Below are 23,680 nucleotides of genomic sequence, written 5' to 3' on the forward strand. Positions count from 1 at the left end.
GAGTCCCAGTCGGAAGGGTTGGCGTTTGGCTTCTTCCAGCCGGATGCATCCACCCAACAGCCAAGTCCAGAATTGGGAGGATCCACGTTGTATGCAGCTGCACCACTCAGTAGCTTTTTGACCTTTGCCCTGTACTTCAACTCACCAAGCCTCTGCTTCCTATCTATAAAGCAGAGATAATTGTAGTTCTTACCTCATACAGCATTGTTATGAGAAGTAAAGGAGACCTGTGGTGCCTGGACAGGCCCTGGCACATAGTTGTTATTGTTAGGTGCCATCATGTCGGTTGCAACTCATAGCAACCTTACGTATAACAGAAGGAAATGTTGCGCAGCCCTGTACCATCCTCACAATAGTAAATATCTTTGAGCCCATTGTTGCAGCCACTGTGTCAGTCGATCTCGTTGAGGGTCTTCCTCTTTTTCAGTGACCTCTACTTACCAAGCATGATGTCTATCTCCAGGATAAGCCTTTCCTAATGTTATGTCCAAAGTAAAGGAGTTGAAGTCTTGCAGCCCTTGCTTTTAAAGACCATCTGAGGCACATTGGAGGCTCCCCAAAATACTACCTGCCGCCCTCATCATCATCATCAACATTGTTGCTGCTATTACTTTAATGCGACAGTTGGCAGCAGTTGTAGGACTTGTTTTAGGAAGAAAACTAAGGATGGGAATTATTCTTTAAACATTTCTTCTCAAAGAAGAGAGGAAGCACATTTGAGGCTGTGGGCACCTCTTTCCGCGAATATAATGAGTCTGGAAAACGGCATTTCAGTGAGATCTGACGTCAGCTCGTTAGATCTACTTCTAGGGTATTGTTTGTCAGTTGCTGTCAAGTCGGCTCTGACTCATGGCACCCCCATGTGTTTCCCAATAGAACTGTGCTCCATAAGGTTTTCAATGACTGGTTTTTCAGAAGTTGATCCCCAGGCACTTCTTGGTAGACTCGAACCTCCAACCTTCCAGTTAGCAGCGGAGCACGTTAACTGTTTGCACCACACAGGGACTCGGGTACTGTTTAGTTGGGTATAAAACACTCCTAAAATGGTAGCTGCATGGAAATCAAAGCAGGTGACTATGGGGGAATTACTAGCCCGTCTTGGCCTCTCTGCTCAGACTCAGCCTCCAGCAGAACCCTACATCCCTGCAGCCCCCACAATCTCCCAGAGATCAACAGTGCAAGGCTTAGAGCTGGGGCAGCATGTCAGGGTGGGGGATCTCCATCACCTCGGGCCTCAGCTCCCCCTCTTATTTCAACCTGAGTGACCTGCACAGACAACCCTGGCCTCCCTGTTCCATAAAGTCTTCTTGAAAAGGAGGAGGCCTTGGAATCAGCTCTTAGCAGGTTCTAGGCTCAGACACACATGTTTGACTACTTCAGAATGCACAATAGAGAAACATAAAACACAGCTTAGGTAGAGAAGACCTGGGCTCAAAGGCCAAGAGCAAGAGGTCAATAAGCCAGAGCGTTTGAATGACCTTGTGAGCCATGTTGTCCTCCAGGCTGGCGAGAGGGCTCCACGCACCAGGTTGAACCTGGTTCTCTCTAGTTATACAGTGGCCTTCGGCCTGGGGCAAAATCTGGGTTTCCTCCTGTAGGTATATTTTCAAATACTTTAATAACAGGTTATTTCGAAGGGAGGGAAACCTTCTGGGATCCATTTGTGACACCAAACAGAAAATTTAGCCCCCCTCGGGGAACATGCCAGAACTCCAGAGCTGTGAGCGAATGAGATGTCTGTGTGTGTCGACTCTTTGCTGATTTTTTTGGAGAACAGAGGGTATTTATTTTAAGAGTCAAAAAAGATGTTTTGACCAACTCCACTTAGCTAAATCCTGGCACTGATACCCGAGGGAGAAGCTAAATGTTGGAGCTCAAACCTCTATTTTTTGGTGAAAATGCTTAATCAAAACACACCTAATACTTCTACCGGGGTCCCAGGGACCGGGCTCAGAGCTCTGCCGGCCACTGCTGGCAGCTGACATGCTCGCAGTGAGTGCACTGAGAGTTAAGCTAGCAAAATAAAGAGGCTGTTCAGCTCGGCAGCGGCTCTGGCAAGGAGAAAGCAGAGGCTGAGAGGCTCCAGAAGGAGTGTGTCCGGTGGTATTTCTACGGAGGTCAGCAGTGGGTGAAGAGGCACGCGTACCTGCCAAGACGGGCTATGACGTCGGGGGCAGGCAGAGAGAAGCAGCCAGAATGGCCGTTGCAGAATTCGGCTCAAACCTTCCATTGGCAAGAGGGCACTTTCTTTAGGGTCACCTCGTGCTTCCTTTTGAGGGGGACACAAAGAGCAAGTTGTTGTTATTAGTTGCCGTCAAGTCAGGTCTGACTCATGGCAACTTTATGTATAACAGAAGGAAACGTTACCCGTTCCTGTGCCATCTTCACAAGTGTTGATATGCTCGAGTCCATTGTTATGGCCACAGTGCATTTTGAGTGCCTTCCAACAGAGTGGGCTCATCTTCCAACACTGTATCAGACAATATTCTGTTGTAAGCCATACAGTCGTCACTGGCTAATTTCCAGAAATAAGTTACTAGGCCTTTCTTCCTAGTCTTTCTCAGTCTGGATACTCCCCTGAAACCTGTCGATCGTGGGTGACCTTGCTAGTATTTGAAATACCAGCGGTATAGCTCCCAGCATCATAGCAACATGCAAGCCACCACAGTGTGACAAACTGACAGACAGATGGTAGGCATAGGGCATGGAGAGGGCTTAATGCCCCCCACTGCATCATGCAAGGGTGGGGCTCAGCATATACAGGTGATTCTTCCCTGGTCCCTTGTGTGTCTATAGCTGTGATTTGCATAACTCAAAACCACTCAACAACCCACATGTTGCAGCCCCCTGAGAACAGAGCGACAGTGCACAGGGGGACAGGGTCAGAGTTTGGAGGAGCTGCAGCCCTGACTGGTCTTCCTTCCACCACGCCCTTGTGTGGCTCTGGTTCTTCTCTTGCTTGGTGCGTTGTGTCCAGCATCGTTTCCTATTGTGGTTTGAACATCTGTCCCTACATCTCCATCTGACGGCAGGCTCCTGGGGATATTAACCATCCCTGTGTTTTGTGTACAGGCCTCACTGCACTCTTCCAGAATAGCGAGAAGAGCCTCTGTTATGGATTTAATTGAGTCCCCCCAAAATATGTGTTGAAATCCTAACCCCTATACCTGAATATGTGATCCTATTTGGGAACAAGGGATTCTTTGTTGTGCTAATTAGGCCATATCAGTGCAAGATGGGTCTTAAACCCAATCACTTCTGAATTAGAAGGCGCCGCACAGGCATAGAGACAAGCAAATACAAACAGGGGGAAGACAGGTGTCATGTGGAGATTGCCAAGGAACCCAGGAACACTGAGGCTACACAATTGAAAGACATGAATCTTCCCCCAAAGCCTACAAAGAGAGAGCCTTCCCCTAGAGCCAGTGCCCTGAATTCAGACTTCTAGCCCCCTGAACTATGCAGACATTAATTCCGGTTGGTTAAAGTCACCCACTTATTGACTGAATTGCTGGGCTTGAAGGCTAAGGACCATGTCTCAGGGGACATTTAGGTCAATTGGCATAACATAGTTCATAAAGATAATGTTCTACAAGCCAGTTTGGTTGGTAGCATCTGGGGTCTTAAAAGCTTCCGAGTGGCCACCTAAGATACAACTATTGGTCTCTTCCCATCTGGAGCAAAGGAAAGATTAAAAGAAGAAATGAGTCCAAAAGACTAATGGCCTACAAGAACCACAGCCTCCTCTAGCCTGAGACCAGAAGAACTAGATGGTGCCCAGCTGTCACTACCGACCACTCAGACCAGGGACACATTACAAGGTCCCGGTCAGAATGGGAGAAAAATATAGAACAAAACTCATATTCCTAAAAAAGACCAGGCTTACTAGACTGGTAGAGACTGGAGGAACCCCCAAAACTATTGCCCTAACATACCCTTTTAACCTGAAACTGAAGCCACTCCCGGAGGTCACCTTTCAACCAAAGAATAGATTGTCCTATGAAATAAACAATAACACCTGTGAGGAATGTGCTCCTTAGAACAATTGACTGTAGAGACCAAATGCGAAGCATTGGCCCAAAAGCAAAGGGGAGAAGGCAAGAAGGGGTAGGACAACTGGATGGATGGAAATGGGGAGAGCGCTGACACATTGCAGGGATAGCAACCAATGTCAAGGAGCAATTTGTGCACAAGATGTTGAATGAGAAACTGATAGGCTTGTAATCTTTCACCTAAAACATAATAAAATGATTGAAAATAAATAAGTAAATCTCACCATCCCCAGTTCTCAGTTGAGGAGTGCCCAGGGCTAGTGTGCTTCAGAGTTCAGATTCTCCCTGAGCTGATGGTAAGGGTGAGTCATTGCTCAGGTAGGAAGTCTGAGGACCAGCTAGTTTAGGTGGGGTCTGAAGAGCACCCAGATCACCAGAGAACACAAGACCGATCCATTCCCTACCTCGCCCAACGGTGTGAACTTTACAAAATCGGCAAACATTACTTTTACAAAAATGTGAGTTGTAGCTCTGCCTTAGGTACCAGTTAACTACCTAGGACTTCTGAAGGACAGTGTTTGAATAACACTGGATTATGCTGTCAGAGGCGTTAATCCTTACCCAGAAAGCGTATACCTCACAGTTCAAAGTCAGCCTATCTGTCTAAGACACCCCCTTGGCATTTAGGTGGTAACTGGGCCCAAAGAAATGTTTTTCATCCCCTACCACGATCACGATGAGGGTGCATATTTTTACTCAAATTTGAACCCATTTTTCTTTGCCAGCCAGTAAAAATAAACTTTTTTATTCTACAAAAAAAAAAAAAAAAAGCCACCCATTTACGGTATTTCTGACACAGCAGCACTAGGAGACTAAGACACTGATTCACAGCAAGTTTTTGGGCTCATGGAGGCTCAGTTACAACCAGGGCTTTTCCACCCCAGATATACTGAATCCGAATCTATAGTTTAACAAGATTCCCAGGACTCTGATGTATAATAAATGTGGAGAACCACTGCTCTACTTGTGGTTCTCAGAACTGATCCCTAACCAGCAGCATTAGCATCCCCGGGAACTTGTCGTTGTTGTTGTTAGGTGCCATTGAGTCGGTTCCAACTCATAGCGACCCTATGCACAACAGAACGAAACACTGTGCCATCCTTACAATCGTTGTTATGCTTGAGCTCATTGTTGCAGCCTCTGTGTCAATCCACCTTGTTGAGGGTCTTCCTCTTTTCCGCTGACCCTGTACTCTGCCAAGCATGATGTCCTTCTCCAGGGACTGATCCCTCCTGACAACATGTCCAAAGTATGTAAGACGCAGTCTCGCCATCCTTGCCTCTAAGGAGCATTCTGGCCGCACTTCTTCCAAGACAGATTTGTTCATTCTTTTGGCAGTCCATGGTATATTCAATATTCTTCGCCAACACCACAATTCAAAGGTGTCAACTCTTCTTCGGTCTTCCTTATTCATTGTCCAGCTTTCACATGCATATGATGCAATTAAGAATACCATGGCTTGGGTCAGGTGCACCTTAGTCTCCAGGGTGACATCTTTGCTCTTCAACACTTTGAAGAGGTCCTTTGCAGCAGATTTGCCCAATGCAACGCGTCTTTTGATTTCTTGACTGCTGCTTCCATGGCTGTTGATTCTGGATCCAATCAAAATGAAATCCTTGACAACTTCAATCTTTTCTCTGTTTATCATGATGTTGCTCATTGGTCCAGAATGTGAGGATTTTTGTTTTCTTTATGTTGAGGTGCAATCCATACTGAAGGCTGTGGTCTCTGATCTTCATTAGTAAGTGCTTCAAGTCCTCTTTACTTTCAGCAAGCAAGGTTGAGTCATCTGCATAACACAGGTTGTTAATAAGTCTTCTTCCAATCCTGATGCCCCGTTCTTCTTCATATAGTCCAGCTTCTCATATTATTTGTTCAGCATACAGATTAAATAGGTATGGTGAAAGAATACAACCCTGACGCACACCTTTCCTGACTTTAAACCAATCAGCATCCCCTTGTTCTGTCTGAACAACTGCCCCTCGATCCACGTAAAGGTTCCTCATGAGCACAATTAAGTGTTCTGGAATTCCCATTCTTCACAGTGTTATCCATAGTTTGTTATGATCCACACAGTCGAATGCCTTTGCATAGTCAATAAAACACAGGTAAACATCTTTCTGGTATTCTCTGCTTTCAGCCAGGATCCATCTGACAACAGCAATAATGTCCATGGTTGCACGTCCTCTTCTGAAACCAGCCTGAATTTCTGGCAGTTCCCTGTCGATATACTGCTACAGCCGTTTTTGAATGATCTTCAGCAGAATTTTGCTTGCGTGTGATATTAATGATATTGTTCTATAATTTCCACATTCGGTTGGATCACCTTTCTTGGGAATAGGCATAAATATGGATCTCTTCCAGTCAGTTGGCCAGGAAGCTGTCTTCCATATTTCTTGGCATAGACGAGTGAGCACCTCCAGCACTGCATCTGTTTGTTGAAACATCTCAGTTGATATTCCATCAGTTCCTGGAGCCTTGTTTTTCGCCAATGCCTTCAGAGCAGCTTGGACTTCTTCCTTTAGTACCATCGGTTCCTGATCATATGCCACCTCTTGAAATGGTTGAATATCAACTAATTCTTTTTGGTATAATGACCCTGTGTATTCCTTCCATCTTCTTTTGATGCTTCCTGAATCATTTAATATTTTCCGCATGGAATCCTTCACTATTGCAACTCGAGGCTTGAATTTTTTCTTCAGTTCTTTCAGCTTGAGAAACGCCAAGCGTGTTCTTCCCTTTTGGTTTTCCATCTCCAGCTCTTTGCACATGTCATTATAATACTTTACTTTGTCTTCTCAAGAGGCCCTGTGAAATCTTCTATTCAGTTCTTTTACTTCATCAATTCTTCCTTTTGCTTTATCTGCTCAACACTCAAGAGCAAGTTTCAGAGACTCCTCTGACGTCCACCTTGGTCTTTTCTTTCTTTCCTGTCTTTTCAGTGACATCTAGCTTTCTTCATGGATGTTGTCCTTGATAACACTCCACAACTTGTCTGGTCTGTGGTCACTAGTGTTCAATGTGTCAAATCTATTCTTCAGATGGTCTCTAAACTCAGGTGGGATATACTCAAGGTCATATTTTGGCTTTCATGGACTTGCTCTGATTTTCTTCAGTTTCAGCTTGAACTTGCCTATGAACTTGTTAGAACTGCAAATTCTCAGTAGGGTTTTGAACTGGAAAGAACCAGTTCGAAGCCCTGGTTGCAATGTGAACTTCAGGGAAACACACCAGCACATCCCCCTTCTTTGAGGTGAGCCCCAGGGCCACCATTGGTTATGCTATCCCCTTCACCATTGCCTGAGCTTGTGCTCTGCATGGAGACGGGGCTGGTGCGACCTGCTGGCAGATGGCAAAGTGTTAACGGGGTCCAGCTTCCCAGAGATGTGTGGCTCTGGGTGCCTAAAACCAGTTGCTATTGAGTCGACTCCAACTCCTGAAAACCACAATGTGTCGGAGTAGAACTGTGCTCCATACAGTTTAAATGGCTGATTTTTTCAGAAGCAGATTGCCAGGCCTTTCTTTTGAGAGGCCTCTGGGTGGACTTGAACCGTCAGCCTTTCAGTTAGCAGGTGAGCCCCTTAACTGTTGGCACCACCCAGGGACTCCTAATCCAGTTGCTGTCGAATCCATTTCAGCTCAGGGTAACCCCACGTGCCAAACTCTTCTCCGTCTGCTGGGCCAGGACAGAGCCCACACAAGAACGCTTTGCCTCCACTCAGGCCATGGACACTTAGGGCAGATCAAACCCTCCAGATGCTTTCTCCTCTTCCAAGGTGGTTTATCCAGGCACCCAGAATCAATGGGTAGCATTACCCTTCATGTAAGTGCATGGCAGATGCCCTGGAAATGTCATCGAAAGCAGCTGCCGCAACTGGAGACCTCCAGTTTGTAAAGCTTCCTCCAAACCCCTCACATGGTGTCTCTAGACACGTTCAGCGTCCGCCCGGGAGCTTTGCAAAGTGATCGAGTCTTTGTGCAGGAGCCTCACAGAAGCTCCTGTCCTAGGGAGAGGCCCCTTCAGAGCAGGGGAAACTGGAGGTGGGGCCCAGCCTCATGCTGCAGCCAGGCTTCCCTTAAACTGTGCGGCATTGCTGGGTGTTGGTTGAGGGGGTCTTCTTTTAGACTAAAGTCAGTGGCTAAACGGAGAAGCCTGAGGACAAGTGCCCTTGAGGCTGAGGTGGCAGCTTCCTTGTCCAGTGCTATGGTCTGTGCCAGAGTCACACAGGGATGGATTCAGGGCATCCAAGCTCCTGAGAAAGAGAACTCCCTCTGATGGCTGCTCACTTCCTTGTGGTCCTGGCTGGTACCCTGGAGGTATGCAAAACGCTGAGATTCTTCTGAAAATTAAAACACAGTTTTGCCCTCTGAGGCTAAAGTCAGCCTCCCAGCAAGAGTGGTACTGACAAACCATAGAACTCCTCTGGTAAAGGGGACCCCATGGCCCACAGCACTGAGCCCCCAGTCCTGGCCACCCTAACAAAGATCTCGGTCTCTGCTGGTAGCAATGTCCAAGGTGCAGCCAGGTAGCCTGCGGCTCAACAGGGGTGTTTCTGTACCCTCGAGGCGACACAGAGGTGTCCCCTTGGGCCTCTAGGGCCCTAGGCATTGATGGGCTGGCCCCTTTCTGGAAGCCTCCAGGTTTTCTGAGACCCAGGTGGTCAGCCTCATTCTCTCCTCAGAGTTCCCATATTGACCAAGCTTCTTGGCTCTGGACTCGGGACAAAAAGCAGACAGATGCAACAGCAGAGATGCCGGCCTCATCCAATGGCCATACTCAGCCCCTGTGTCCAAGGGTGACCCCTCACTGTGCCACCAGTGTCCAGTCCCAGGCCAATAAGGAAGGGTCTTCTGCCATGCCCCTCGCTAGTCTTCCCTGGAGTCTTCTCTCCCTTTCTGTCTCGTTCTCCTTTTCTACTTACAGCCACTTTCCAAACCACCATTTCAGAATCTATTAAAAGAAACATAAAGTCCCGAACTGGTTAGAATTCCCAACATTCAGGAACATGGCTGCTTGTTATTACAGCTGAGGCAGGCACGCTGGCCTTGTTCTGGAAGCGGCACCTGGTCCCGTCACCCGGCCGAGGAGGCACTGGCCGCCTCGACAGTGGGATTTAAGGAGGGGAACTAAACTCTGGGACTCAGCATTGCGCCTCGTTTCATTTTTCAATGTTAGTTTCCATCTTGGTTTTTATTCTTATGGAAACGACATCATCCTTCATACGAGCCTATGTCTAGCTCTCTCTGTTCAGAAGGGAAAACCCAACAGGTGCAGCTCATTTGCTTGTTTGATCCATTTATAAAGTATTTGGTACCCACCCCTAAAAAAACCCCTTCAGCAATGAACCTACGGGCTTTTAGGAGTAGAGGGAAAAAAAAAAAAAAGAATTGTTGCCTTGAGTCAGTTCCAACTCATGGTGACCCCATGTGTGTCAGAGTAGAACTCTGCTCCACAGGGTTTTCAATGATTGAGTTTTTGGAAGTAGATTGCCAGGCTTTCTTCTGAGAAGCCTTTGAGTGGACTCAAACTTCCAGCCTTTCGGTTAGCAGCCGAGCACATTGACTGTTTGCACCACCCAGGGACTCCTTTAGGAGTAGAAGTCAAGCGAAATACTGCTGCTTGCCTGAGCCAAGCCAAGGAAAGCTCCAAGTTGAAACTCTTGGGGCAAGAGAAAGATCCAGAATTTCTGGCAGTTTCTCTCATCACTGCCCCAAGCCTCCGTTCAGACATGGAGTGGGGAGGGGTGCAGCACAGGGGTGCAGTGGGAAAGACAGGAATCATTAGTGCCACCCACAGCCCACTGCTAGGGGCCCTGGTCAGGGGTACTCCAAGGCATTCCCATGATGTGGGTGTCACTGCTTTTGTGCCTTAGCCTGATGTCCTGTAAGCAGTTTCTTTCAGAAGCATAGAGAAACCTCCACCCCCAAGAATTCCAAGATGAAATTAAAGATCAAGTGACGACTATGCCACTTTTGACTTGCCAGAAAAGAGAGAGCAGAGAGGAGGCTCCATCTCCTCCTGCTGGTGACAGCCATGCATTCAGGGGGCTTTAGCCACCTCTGCCTCTGCTGTGGCCTTTCCCCTGCTCTTTTGTCCTGGGGCCATGGTTCAAGTCCTGGCATGAACGTGGGTGCTCACCTGAGCCTTGCTCCCAGATATACTGGAAGCCATGAGGGCAGGGACTGTGTCTCCCCTTGCTAACTCCTGCAGGGACATACAGGACAAGGCACAGAGGAGCTGTGTCTCACGTTGCTAACCCCTCCAGGGCCATACAAGACAAGGCACAGAGGGACCGTGCCTCCCCTTGCTAACCCCTCCAGGACCACGCAGGACAAGGCACAGAGGGACCGTGTCTCCCCTTACTAACCCCTCCAGGGTTGTGTAGAACATAAGCACAGTAACTTCTAGATGCATACTCCTCAATTCACTGGGGAGCTCAGAAGAATAAGGCTAGGGTCCATTGTAGGTTTCAGAACATCTCTGCTGCTCTCCATTGAATTGTTTTGAACACGTGTGGCTTGTCTCAAGACAGCTCTGTGTGGGCGTCTAACCCAGTTATTAGCCTACACGAAGCAGCCCTTGCCTGAAATGGCCGCCGTCATGAACCAGCTGTGTTTCCAGGGAGGTGATGCCCCCGGAAGAGTGCTTCTATATTGTTGTTGGTAGCTGTCGTTGCGTCTGCTCTGCCTCATGGTGACCTTACATATAATAGAACTAAACGTCGCCTGATCCTTCACCATCCTCACAATCCTTGGTGTATCTGAGCCCATTGTTGTGGCCATTGTGTCAATCCATCTCATGGAGGGTTTCCCTCATTTTTGCTGACCCTCTACTTTACCAACCGTGACGTCCTTTGCTAGCTATTGTTTGGTCTTTCCTGACATGTCCAATGTAAGCGATTCAAAGTCCTCAGCAATTAGGGATGACGCCATTGAAATAGAGGATTCCAATTCTAAACAGGGCTCTTTAGTTCATATTATGTAGACTCCTTATTATTTCAGAGAACATTTTGATCTGACCCCACTGTGTATAGCCCGCTAGAGAACATTTGTCAGAAACTAACAAGCCCTTTCAAAATTATTTCGCAGCAAATCCTGACTGATTCGGAAGTGTCGTCACAGGAGGGCTGCCTCAAAAAGGTAGGAGAACTCGTTCGTGCCTTCTTCTCTCCCTGCCGCCTTTTGTGTTCCTGGTCCGTCGGCTCTGTGATTTCCAACCTCTCTGTGCTGTTAGTAAGTGCATCATTGGGGTATGCTTCCGTCAGTAAGCAACGCAGGACCTGTGGACAAATGCGTCTTCGGGGCAGTGATTTAGTTGTATTTAGGATGGGTGCTTAGTTTTTGTGTGTGAGAGCAGGTAGGGGTCTCTTCTCCGAGCATCCTAACTCCTGAGAAGGGAGAGAACCGGTGGGAACGCTGTAGGCCATGCAGGCACATTCAAATTAAATAAACGCAGATCGTGTTTATTTAACTATCTTCACTGGATAGCCTCATGAAAAGAATATGGGGGGAGAAAAACAACAATTGGCTGCAGATTCAACAAAGCCTCTTGCTGTACTAATAGCTTCCAAAGACGGCTCGGGCATCATGTTAAATAAGCAAACCATTAGGTTGAAAGAAAAAGTGTCTGTGCGAGCATTATCTGCTACTTTGCTGACTGATGATAGATAATAGCTGGTTGACAAACATTGGCTCTAAAAGATCCAGAAGAGCAAGCTATGCACAGAAAATACACACATCCCCCAGGCAAAGTGCGCACACACACGTGCATACCTGCCTGTCCGCGCCGCAGTCTAGACACCCACAGAAAGAACTGGGTCCAGAAATTATCTCCAAGCATTGAACCCACTCACCAGATATAGCTCAGCTTCCAGGGAGTGTGTGTCTCACATACACACACACGCTCATTCATATATACTCACACATACACACACTCACATAGTCACACACATACATGCACACAGCCACACACTCATACATGCACACATGCACACACACACACTCAGACACTAACACACGCACATTCACATGCGTGCACACACATACAGTCAAACACTCATACATGCACACGGCCACACACATGCATACAGACACTAACACACACACATTCACACACATGCACACACTCAACACTCATACATGCGCACTCACGCACACATATACTCACATACTGTCACACACATACATGTACACACCCACACACACTTAGATACTAACACATGCACACTCATACACATGTATATTCACACACGTTCATAGTTGCACACACTCACACGGATAACTATTATGTTGGATTTCCCAATAAAATGAAAATATTCTCTCTCTTGGCACCTTTGATTAAAGACGTCAGGGTAAAGCCCAGACAGCACCAGGTGGCACTACCTGGATTGTCGGGAAGTGTGTGTCAGCGCTGAGTAATCTAGTTCCTACCGAGGGCTACTTGGTGTTACATCACAACTGGATTTTGTCACACGGACTATGTGCTTCAGGAGCACTGTCAGCCCTTCACGCAGGATGAACGGAGCCAAGTTGTGTGGGACATCCAAGTCGTCTTAGCCCTGGAAGTTCACAGAAAGGCCTGTGTTGGTTCTGTGAGACCCTGTGCAGCCACTCTGTGGCTGAGGGTCTGGGGAGGCATTTAGCACAGTGATCTGTAGGGAGAAGGAACCCACCTCTGCTCACCAGGGTGAACCATGAGACATCTATTTTGGAGAAAACCTTGCAATGGGGAAATTTTCTGACCATGTGAAGGGACCTCTGGCAACAGGGTGACTTTTTAGCCCGTCGTCTCCATAACTCATGTGTCTGTGTTTGGCCTCCCAGGGATCCCTTTGTCTAGGCAGACAGTGATGCAAGGTGTCCAGTTCCCAGTTCCCACTGCCCAGGGCTGCCTTGGCCATTCCTCCTTCAAAGTGTTCCACCTCACGTTACACAGATTCCAACAACAGCTCCTCCTGCCTCTGTGAGTGAATCCGTATTTTCTTAAAGGACATAAAGTAGCAAGAAAGATGAAAGCAACTTTTCTGTATTTCAAAGAATGGCAGGATTTTCACTTCCCACTGACAGGGACCTAAAGTCAACTCTGATCTCTTAACTTGTAGAGTGAACATGAAAGCTTCACTTTTCCCACTAGAAATATGTAAACGAACTGTCTGATATCAGAGCGAGCATTCCTCCTTGACCCTGCTTTTCCTGAATGCATTGTCTGGGCTGCTGAGCAGGGGCCTGTTGCTGTTGTTAGTTGCTTGTCTACTGGTGGCCACCCACGCACAACAGAACAAAACATTGCCTGGTCCTACACCATCTTCACAACCTCTGGAATGTTTGAGTCCATTGCTGCGGTCACTATGTATTCTGAGTGCCATCCAACCTAGGGGGCTCATCTTCCGGCACTATAACGAACCACGTTCTGTTGGCATCCATAGCATTTTCACTTGCTGATTTTCAGAAGTAAATCACCAGGCTTTTCTTTCTAAGTCTGCCTTAGTCTAGAAGCTCCACTGAAGCCTGTCCACCATGGGTGACCCAGCTATACGGGTGGTATAGCTTTCAGCATCACAATAACAAACATGCAAGCCACCAGAGTACGACAGACAGACAGGTGGTGATGCGAGTTTGAAGGTGACACATTGATGGTGGTGGGCAGTGGGTTCGAAGGTCAAGGCAGATGGTAAAGAGTTCGAGTCTAAATTTCATGGGGTGTGAAGAGGCAACCCCCAGACACCTTTGAACCAGGCAGAACAATCAGAGTGATCCTTTGTGCTTTTGGGTCAGCGCTGTAGTGTGCTGTGCCTTTTATAAACGGTGGGACCATGGGGTTTGGCTCCCGTGGTCATTCTCAAGAGCTGCTTGTGGGACAGTGGTGGTGGTGACGGTAGTGAGATGGTGCTTTCGTTGCCTCTGACCCAGGGACCTGTCCCAGGTACTCAGTGTGTAGTGGGTGTCTTGGAGGCCCCTATCGCACTGATCACAGGTGCATTGGAGGCTCTAAGCCAGCTGAGGGGTCCTGCCACCTCTGCCACAGATGTGACTCTGAGACAGGGCGCTGTGCCTCCCTTTCTTCCTTGGCCGTAGCAGTGGAGCGTCAGGGCAGCAGTGGGTACCAGAGAAGAAGGGAGCCCTTCCACAGATCAGCCCTTATGTGGAGATGCTGCTGCAGGACCCCTTGGGGTCCCTGACATACTTAGGGGAAGCCTTGATGCCAAACTCCTCCTCTCTTACTGTTCAGCCAACATGCCTCCCTTCTCTGCCCTAAGAATGGGGGGTAGTTGCCTGGAGGGGGTGTCTTCATCCAAGTTCTCCAGCACCTCTCACAAGACTGAGAAACTGTCCTGCACGCAATGGCCCATCAATCCCACCATTTTTCCGGGCTCACCCTGAATTTGGACATTATTAGCCCTGGTGGTACAATGGTTAAGAGCTCTGCTGCTAACCAAAAGGTTGTTTGTTCCAACCCACCAGCTGCTCCTCAGGAGAAAGATGTGGCAATCTGTTTCTGTAAAGATTCCCACTACTTTTGAGTTGATTCCGACTCACAGAGACCCTATAGGATGGAGTAGAACTGTCCTGTGGAGTTTTCAAGGCTATGATATTTACAGAAACAAACTACCACATCTTTCCCCCTCTGAAGAGCTGGTGGGTTCAAACTACCGACCTTTTGGTTAACAGTTGTTGTTAGGTGCCGTTGAGTCAGTTCCAACTCACAGCAGCCCTGTGTACAGCAGAACAAAACACTGTCATCAAAATCATTGTTATGCTTGAGCCCATTGTTGCAGCCACCGTGTCAATCCATCTAGTTGAGGGTCTTCCTCTTTTTCACTGACCCTCTACTTTACCAAGCATGATGTCCTTCTTCAGAGAGTGAGCCCTTCTGGTAACATGTCCAAAGTATGTGAGATGTAGTCTCACCATCCTTGCTTCTAAGGAGCATTCTGGTTGTACTTCTTCCAAGACAGATTTGTTTGTTCTTTTGGCAGTCCATGGTATATCCAATATTCTTCAACGACACCACAATTCAAAGGCGTCAATCCTTCTCTGGTTTTCAGTACGACAAACTGACAGACGCATGGGGTTGGTCACAGATGAGCACTTAATCACTGCTCCACCAGGGCTCCTTTGGTTTCGGGTCACTATGAGCCAGAATAGACTCAACAGCAGTGAGTTTGGTTTGGTTTGGACCCAACGGTTAAGCGTGGCTGCTAACTGAAAAGTTGATGGTTCAAACCCACCCCTAGGCTCAGTGGGAGGAAGACCTGGTGATCTGCTCTGGTAAAGATTACAGCCTAGGAAACCCTATGGGGCAGTTCTCCTCTGTCACCCTGGGTCATTATGAGTTGAAATCAACTTGACGGCACACAACAACGGCATTTGGGGGATTCCAATGCTTGCCCAACACCACGAACAAGATCATGATGGTGCAATGATAGAGACCTAAACCTGGTGCGGAGATCTGGACCCAGGAAGTTTCTCCCCAGAGAGAGAAGGAAGGGACTGAGCTGAGGGAGACGGGCTAAAATTCAAAGACAAAGGGTCCAGACTCAGGAGCCAGGGAGACCATTCGATCTTCATTCCAAACAGAAGATACCACCTTCCACGAGATGCGTTACTGTCAAAGCTCTGGATAAAATGTCTTTATTAAATATTTGTCTAGATGCACTAATGTGCAATTTAAGGACTACTTCAGTGAATTCCTTGGTAATGGGACAGAGACCCTCTGGTTCATCTGTCTTGTAGCTTGGAATTTTGTGTATGCGGCTATGCGGGTACACCTTCACGGAGACGTGTACTTGCTCCAACACATGTCATGGGTGAGGGTTCTGGCCTCACCAGGGGGCCTTCTGAGCTGGCACTTCTGAGCTTGAAGTATCCTGTCTTTAAGAGGAAGACCACAATCCCTCATCTCTATCTGCTCCGGTGAAACGTAACAACATTTAATTAATTAATTCAATCAGTGGGTTGACAAATAAAATGCAGCAAACATGATAAATCGTGGATTAGAGAGCCAGGGTGCTGGGGGGCAGGGGAGGTACTAGAGGGCTCAGCTATTCAGTTTGCTGGTGAGGGGTTGAGACCGGAGAGGCTGGCAGCGCCAGACAACTGAGCTTCAATCCCGGATGGAATACCCAGGACTAGAACCTGGGACTCGACCCAGGATTAGAACTCAGATTGGATACCGGGGATTAGAATCAGAAAGGTGCAGCCAGGCTGAGGGTGAGAGCGGGCTTCCACCAGAGAGACAGCGCTGCAGCCTGTGGGTGGCACTGGCCTGGTCCCACCCCCAGGAGGGGAGGGCCTGCCTCTGTGTTCCTGTATTCCCATTTCGTTGTCCCCTCTGTCCTCTTGTTGCCCTCCCCCTGCTTCTCCTCACCCTTCATCCCCCCATGCCTTGCCTACCCCTCTGTCCCCCGCATCATCTGCACCCCCATCCTCTCCATCCCTCAGTCTCTCACACCCCCTGTCTCTGACCCCATCCCCCACATCCTCCACTACTCCCTCGTCTCTTTCTCCTGCAATCCCCCCCATGCCCAGCAAGTACCTCCAACCCTTGAGGCCCCCTCTGACTCTGTCCTCTGCACCCCCTACATACCCCCATCCCCCAATTTTTCCCACCCCCTGTCTCCTGGTCCCCCCCATTTCACTGTGCTCTGCTCATTCCCCTGTCACCACAGCGCCCCTATTTCCATACCCCTGTCCCTGCAGCTCCCCCTCACCCCCTGCACCCCTCTCTGTCCCCCGTCCCTGCACCCCCCATCTCCATACCCTCCTCGTCCCCCTCGTCCCCTCTGCAGCCCTCCAGCCCACAGCTTTGGCGCTGGTGCTCAGAGCTGTGCTCGCCCCCACTCCATGTGCGCGCCCCCACCCCATGCCCTGCCATTCCAGTGCAGCTGGCTGTTCCCTAAAAGTCACTTTGGCCGCAGGTCGTCCACTGCCCTCTTCTCGCCGTGGTGCTGGGACCTCTGGGACCGACTCTCCATTTAGTCTGTTTACTTAGCGGGAAAGCCCGGGGCTCCCGGAGAGCAAACATCTGCGGGAGATAATCTAGCCAGTGTCCATCCATCACTCGGGCACCCGGCTCCCTGGAGAGCCCGCCGGAGCCCGTAATAAAAAGGCCGGGCGAAGAGGCTTTGGGGACGAATAAAGAGGCCTGTTAAGGGCAGCTGAAAATGGATGGAAGACATTATTAAGGCTCAATGGCTGTCTTATCAAAATCCAATAGGATAGACATTTGGCAAAAGGCTTAAATTTATTCTTTGACTTTCTGGAGGGCTTGAATTTATCCGGTAACAAGAGTGCCGTCCACCCAGGGAGATGGTATCGGCTAAGAGAATTCTGATTCAATCTACTTGGTGATACGAAAAGGGGGGCCTGGTGCCCCAATAGCCTTTTTCTTTGTCCCACTTTATCTTGTTTTCTTTTCCCTTCTTGAAAGGAAGGACATGTTAATACGGTACAACTGGGGCAGGAACACAAACAAAAGGAGGTGACCTTTTTTCTTTTTTTTTTCTTTTTCTTTTTTCTTCTTCTCCCCTCCTCACCTGCTTAAAAAAAAAAAAAATGGGGGATTTGCAGCAGTAGATCTAGGACCGGGGAACGGAAAAGGTGCCTTTCCAGGAACTTAAAAAAAAATGCAGCCACTCCATTGCTCAGGGTGAGGAGTGGTGAGGGCGCGAGGTTTCGAAGGAGAGTCAAAAATAAATGGAGCTAATAAAGTCATACTGCTGGAAAGGGGCCTGGTGATGGGTCCATAAATCTCTCCCTGTTATTATTACGTACAAAATGCTACAGGTCGTAAAAGTCATCCGATGGCCCGGCCCAGCACTGTCCCAACAGGGTGATGGATGGATAATTATGATAATTTGTGAAATGATTATTAGGATATTAGAGCCATGGCGTGTCCCACTGGGCTGCCAAGAGAACGCTTTCTATAGCCTGGCCCGGGTGGAGTGGCCTCTGGTTCAGGAAGTCCAAAGGTCTCCTGGGTCGCTCCTGTGGGGACTGGGAGGCGGACTGGGGGTGGAGGGACTGGGAATCCGAGCCCAGGCAGCTCCGAGGAAGCTGGGGAGCAGAGACAGTGGGCAGCTGCTGTCTTTTATGAAGCGACGCCTGGATGTGACCACACACCAGGGTCTGAGCCAGCAGTGACTAAACTGTGACACCAGCCTTTTGCGAAACCGACTCCTGGCCTTGCTCGGGCTGGTGACGCTCCACACACCGCCTAAGCCACCACGGATGCAGAGACATTTTCCTTTGGTGGGAGAGGGAGGAGGGCAAAGGAAGTGGCTGGAATGCGAAAAGGGGAGATCCGGAATGGCGAGGCCCCAGAATGAGGTGCTAGTGTACAATGCTGGGTTCAGAGTGTCGTACTGGGACTAGAAGGTTCCAGGCGGCTGCTCTTAACTCCCTGGTTATTCTCGGTTATGGTGAGGTCTGAGCTGCCAGGTTATTTTTAGAAGCCCTTTCCTCTGTTGCCCCCTTCCCTCCGAGCCAATGACGCTCAGACCTCACCTCCCCCAGCGCAAGCGCTATAAACTATGCATCACCTACAAGCGTGCTTTATTGAAAAATTAAAAAAAAAAATCACATCCGAATCCCACGCCCTCGGAACACTGGACCTGCAATGATTAATTTGCATTCGGCATCCGTTATGTCTTCATGAAATCAAAGTGTGCTTAGCAGCCACGAAGACAGCCCTCAGTTGATTTTGGTAATCTTTGCCTGAATAGCCTCGCTTCGTCCCTGTAAGCCCCAGACAAAGAGCTGGACACTGGCTGAAAGCCCTTTGAGACCACGGCGCTCTTTCCATTGTGGGACGGTTGCTGATAAAAGAGCCGGGAGTCCATTAATTCAGTGAATGAACATATAGTAAAGTCAGTCCCCTCCGGAGAACAATAATGTTGAGGTCAGCCTCCGTTGCCATGGAAACTAAGTACTCCTAAGAAGTTTGCATCCTTGATTTTGCTGAATCAAAGCCTGCCAAGTGGAGAGGTGTAATGTGGCTGAGACCAGCAGAAAGTCAGAACATGCGGCCTTCCCAGGGCCCCTTCCTGTGGCCGGTGCTGGCCTGGTGGCTCTGGGGACACTGGGCTGCCGCATGGGACCAGGCCATGGTTTCCAGCTTCTTCTTGCCGCTCCGGCCCCTCCCCAAGCTCCCATTTTCACAACTGTTGACACGGGCTTATCTAAAGAGGCGGTGACTTGAGTGGCCCGAGAGCATAAATCAGGCCCAGGGAGTGGGGTGGAGGAGTTTCCGTCCCCTCTGCTGTGGCCGCCAAGCGGCAGACTCTGACCCCGGCCACTGCTCAGCACCTGAACTTGCCACCTGGATGTGGGGGCAGTACCACCGTGGCTCATTCAGGCACTGATAAGGGTGATTAATGGCCCCTTAGTGTGGCCCAGGGTGAGATGCAGGCACCCCAGCTGGGTGACGACTTTATAAATGCAACCTTTTTGCCTTTTGCCCCTACCCCTTCGAAACTGAGTTGATTCCGCTTCCCCACTTCCTCCCAACCTCGGGAACGATCAGGCTAGGCTGGGAGAGGGTGGTTAATTAATTTTCCTGAGGTAATTTATTAGCCCAGCTGCGGGTGTCGTCTCTGGCTGCATGTCTGAGGACCGTCTCATCTCAGTCCTGCTTGGCTAGCCCCTGGGACTTGGTGGCTGGACAGGTCCACGAGGGGGCTTTGTTCAGACCAAGCCGGGGACCTGCCAGGGACACCGAAAGCCGTTGGGAAGCGAGGGGGAGAACAGAGTTTCATTTTCCCTTTTTTTTTGCAAATGAGAAAGAGATGAACCCAGTTTTCCTTCCCACCTCAGAAGCCAGCCCTTGTGGAACATCCTTCTAGAAGACTCATGGTGGTGGGGGGGTGCAGCTGAGGGTAAAGGCCAAGAGGAGGGGGTGGGGAGGGTCCTAGCCACAGGCAGGTAGGGGCTCCTGTCCCAACGGCTGCCCCAGGCCACCACCAAAGGGCCCAACAGCAGCCCTGGCAAGATGTGTGAGAGCAGGTGGCTGGGGGTCCACCCCCTTCTCTGTCATCAGGACCTCCCCTGTCTTGCTGACGTTTTTTCCCAAACCCTAAATCTCAGCAGCAGATATACATCGTACATTTTGGAAGGACAGACTTGGGTCCTGAAATGTGTTAACCCAGAAGGTAAACAGAGGGGCCTCCTCCAGTGACCCCTTCCCCATCCATCCTAACCCTTGAACCCTGTCTGCCATTGACAGTGGGGCCCTAGGCCTTGAACTCCTGTCTGCCTCTCTGGCCTCTCCGCCGCAGAACGGCAGATATCCACAGTGCCTGGTGCCTGACATTGTTCAGGGATTGAGTTGGCTAAGAAGATAACAGAGGACACTGGGCCCCCCAAAAACAAAAAAAAAAAAACCCAAAGTCGTTACTGTCTAGTTGATTCTGACTCATGGTGACCCCATGTGTTACAGAGTAGAGCTGCTCCATGAGGTTCTCTTGGCAGTAATCTTTATAGAAGCAGATTGCCAGGCCTTTCTTTCACTGCACTCTGGGTGGGTTTGAACCACCAACCTTTAGGTTATTAGCCAAGTGCAAAGAAATTGTGCCACCCAGGGACCTTCTGGGCCCACCCGGCCTGGTTAATTTATCAGCTGCAGTGGTGCTGTTTGCTGAGCGAGGGGACTGAGGACCCAACCAACCCTCGGTGGCCATTGGTGTTGGAACCCTGTCAACAGCATCAAGACTCTGTCATGGACCCTTGCCTCTGAAGATGATGCCACCATGTTTGCAGAGCCGTGTCCTGCCCCTGGGCCCCCTTGTCTCTTTCCCACCTGACCAACCTTGAGGGTGCCCACGCGGCCCTTTGGGGTGGGGGCTCTTGAGCTGGTCCCCAAGCAGCCGCTACAGGAGGGCGGTTAGATGAGGCCGCAGGCGGGACGCCTCTCAGCCGGCTGCCCCGAGTTCTGAAGCAGGATTTATTGGCTACATTACTGGCTTTATAGGAGCCAGATGGTGGTGTCAATAAAATCTGTAATCTTCAGGTAGGCACAATATTGAGTTAATTAAATTGTGCCCCACTATTAGGAGAGAAAAACAGATCAGCTTGGAGGCCTATTTAGCGTCTTCTGCTTTAACCGTGCAGACACACACCGCAGCCACCGGGCGGTAATTGGCCTGGGTGGGAGTTCCCGCCTTCCGCTGCCATCGCTGCCTCCAAGGTGGAAAACAAGGTGTGTCACCTCCACAGTGCATGCTTTGCAAACATCTCAGTTGCCATGATTATTGTCATTTTGAATGGAAAGTTGACTTCTGGGTTTGTAAGAACAAGCATGTCATGTGGCCATGTTCCTCTTCAGGGAACAGACAGCACGTGCATGGGCACCTGGGGACTCCTGGGGCCCCCAGAGCCTGGCTCTTTGCTTTCCTGACTTCATGCTGTTCCCCTCCTGCCTGCGTACACCTCCCAAAGGCACTTGTCCAAGTCAGATTCTGGAGGGAGTCAAATGAGCTTCTCTCGGGGGTGTGGATTGAGGCCTCAGGCCTCAAGAATGAGGCGCCCATGACCCTAATTGGTGTTTCCACCTGGAGAGGAGGGGCGTGACTGTGTGGCTGCACCTCTGGGGGCCCCAGGATGCAGGGGTTTCCAGGCGGCCCTGGGTGGGCCCGCAACCCAGAGTAGGGAGCACAGCCTCTGCTTTGTGCGTCTCATGTTCCACAGCAGCACTTTGAGGTGGGAAACGGGGCCTGATCCCCCTGCGGGACTGCATTTGGGGGTCTCTGAGGTTGTTGAGAAGCCCCCTGCTGTTAGAGGGGGCACCTGCCCTGAGGTTAGGGGGTGCGCAGCGAAGTGGGGCAGCAGGACCAGGTGACGCCTGTGGACCCACTGGCATCCTGGCTTGTCTCCTGTTTGCCAACTCTCTGAGGTGTGACACTGGTTTCCCATCAGGTGCTGCTACTGCCGGTGTGGGAATACCGGGGGGACGGGTCTGAGGTGGGGGCCAGTCAGCAGCCAGTACTGTTCTAAACTCCTGCCCTAGCTCCAGTCAGCAGCTTCTCTCAGCTCATACTTGATGTGGGGCTGGCTAGGCATTCAGTCTTGTGTTAAGGTATCAGGGGTTGTGGTGGGAAAAGGAAGGAGAGAAGACAGGCAGGTGGTTGTGGAGAAGTGAAATTCAGCCTCCCTTCCCCCAAGGAAGATGTTGTCCACCCAGGCACTGTAGGGACCATCTTGTTGCCGCTGCGGGGTTATTACTAATGTCGTCGGCACTTAGAGAACATTTGCCATGTGTTTGTTGGTGCAAATAGTTAGCGCACTCGGCAGCTAACCAGAAGGGTTGGTGGTTCCTGTACACCCGGCAGCCCTGCAGAATAAAGGGCTGACAATCTGCTCCTGTAAAGATTACAGCCAAGAAAACCCCATGGAGCAGTTCTACTCTGTAACACGTGGGGTCTCCGTGAGTCAACATCGACTTGACAGCCACTGTTTTTTTTTTTTTTAATAGCTTATTTTATTTTTTTGTTATTGAAAATATACACAGCAGAACATACACAGAGTCAACAATGTCTAGGTGTACAATTCGGTGACCTCACATTCTTCAAGTCACGCAACCATTCTCACCCCCTTTTCTGAATTGTTCCTCCCTCATTAACATAAATTCATTGCCCCTAAGCTTCCTATCTAACCTTTCAGGCTGCTGTTGTCAATTTGATCCCATATAGATCATTCTTTAAAAGAGCACAATGCTCAAGGCAGGCTGTTCTTTGTGATGCTCTCCAGAGCTCGACTGTCCTCCACTGCTGCATGTACCCAGAAAGTTTCAGAAAAGTCCCAAGGTGATTACCAATAAGCAGAGACCCCCTCTGACTCACACGAGGTGTGTAGCATCCAGAGGAAGTAAAACTTTATTTTGTTAAACCACTGAGGTTTGGAGGGTGTTTGTTATTGCATCATAACCTCACTTAAACTGACTGATTCACTTAGGGATTTTATTTATTTATTTATTTTGCCTTTTATCCAATTCTGCATAGTCATTCATTCACTCACTCACTCGCTCATTCAGCAAATACTTGCTAGGCACCTGCGGTGTGTGAGGCACTATACAAGGTTGGTCTCTACAAAGTGTCTGCCCTCATGAAGTCAACCTTCTTCACAGACTCAGTCAGATGGGCCTCTAAGGCCTGAGTCCCTAGGGGTGGCCAGCTTTCGTGGCAGGAAGTGAGGGTCTTTGCTATGTTCATTTCATGCACAAATGCCCCCATCTTGCTGTGGCAGACCCGGCGACCCCCCTGAACTCGGTGATTCCAAGGAGTCCCTTTTCTCGGCAACTCCTCCTTCTCATTGCCTATCATAGAGAGGGGAAAACTGTGAGGATAACAAAGTGATTTTGGCCGGAAATGGTGAGATTCTTAATTTAACAGATCCAATGTGAGTACACCATTTTCTTATTTAATAATATGTCCCTCTTTGAATAATACCCCCTTTCGCCCTGGCCCCTTTGTACGCTAACAGAATTCATTACTCCACCTGACACCCACTTCCATCAGCTGTAGAGGGGAACAGTTTCTTCTCACCCAGTTAACAAGATGTTTCTCCAGTACAGTGTTGATAAATTAAGTCATAAAAAGCAAGACTTATTATTTCGCGTTGGAACCTTGCCTCTGTTA

The 23,680-nt window shown here is 49.3% G+C and overlaps 1 protein-coding gene across 1 annotated transcript in view; it reads left to right on the forward strand.

Annotated features, from left to right (window-relative positions):
- Positions 1-23,680, forward strand: part of PRDM16 (PR/SET domain 16) — a 446,538-nt gene that overhangs the window by 204,804 nt on the left and 218,054 nt on the right. The window contains exon 3 of the mRNA XM_064281129.1: positions 11,142-11,192. Within this exon, the coding sequence (XP_064137199.1) occupies positions 11,142-11,192 (51 nt within the window). The remainder of the gene's footprint in view (positions 1-11,141; positions 11,193-23,680) is intronic.

Source organism: Loxodonta africana, chromosome 3, assembly GCF_030014295.1.
Source record: "Loxodonta africana isolate mLoxAfr1 chromosome 3, mLoxAfr1.hap2, whole genome shotgun sequence".
In the NCBI taxonomy this organism is placed as follows: Eukaryota; Metazoa; Chordata; class Mammalia; order Proboscidea; family Elephantidae; genus Loxodonta; species Loxodonta africana.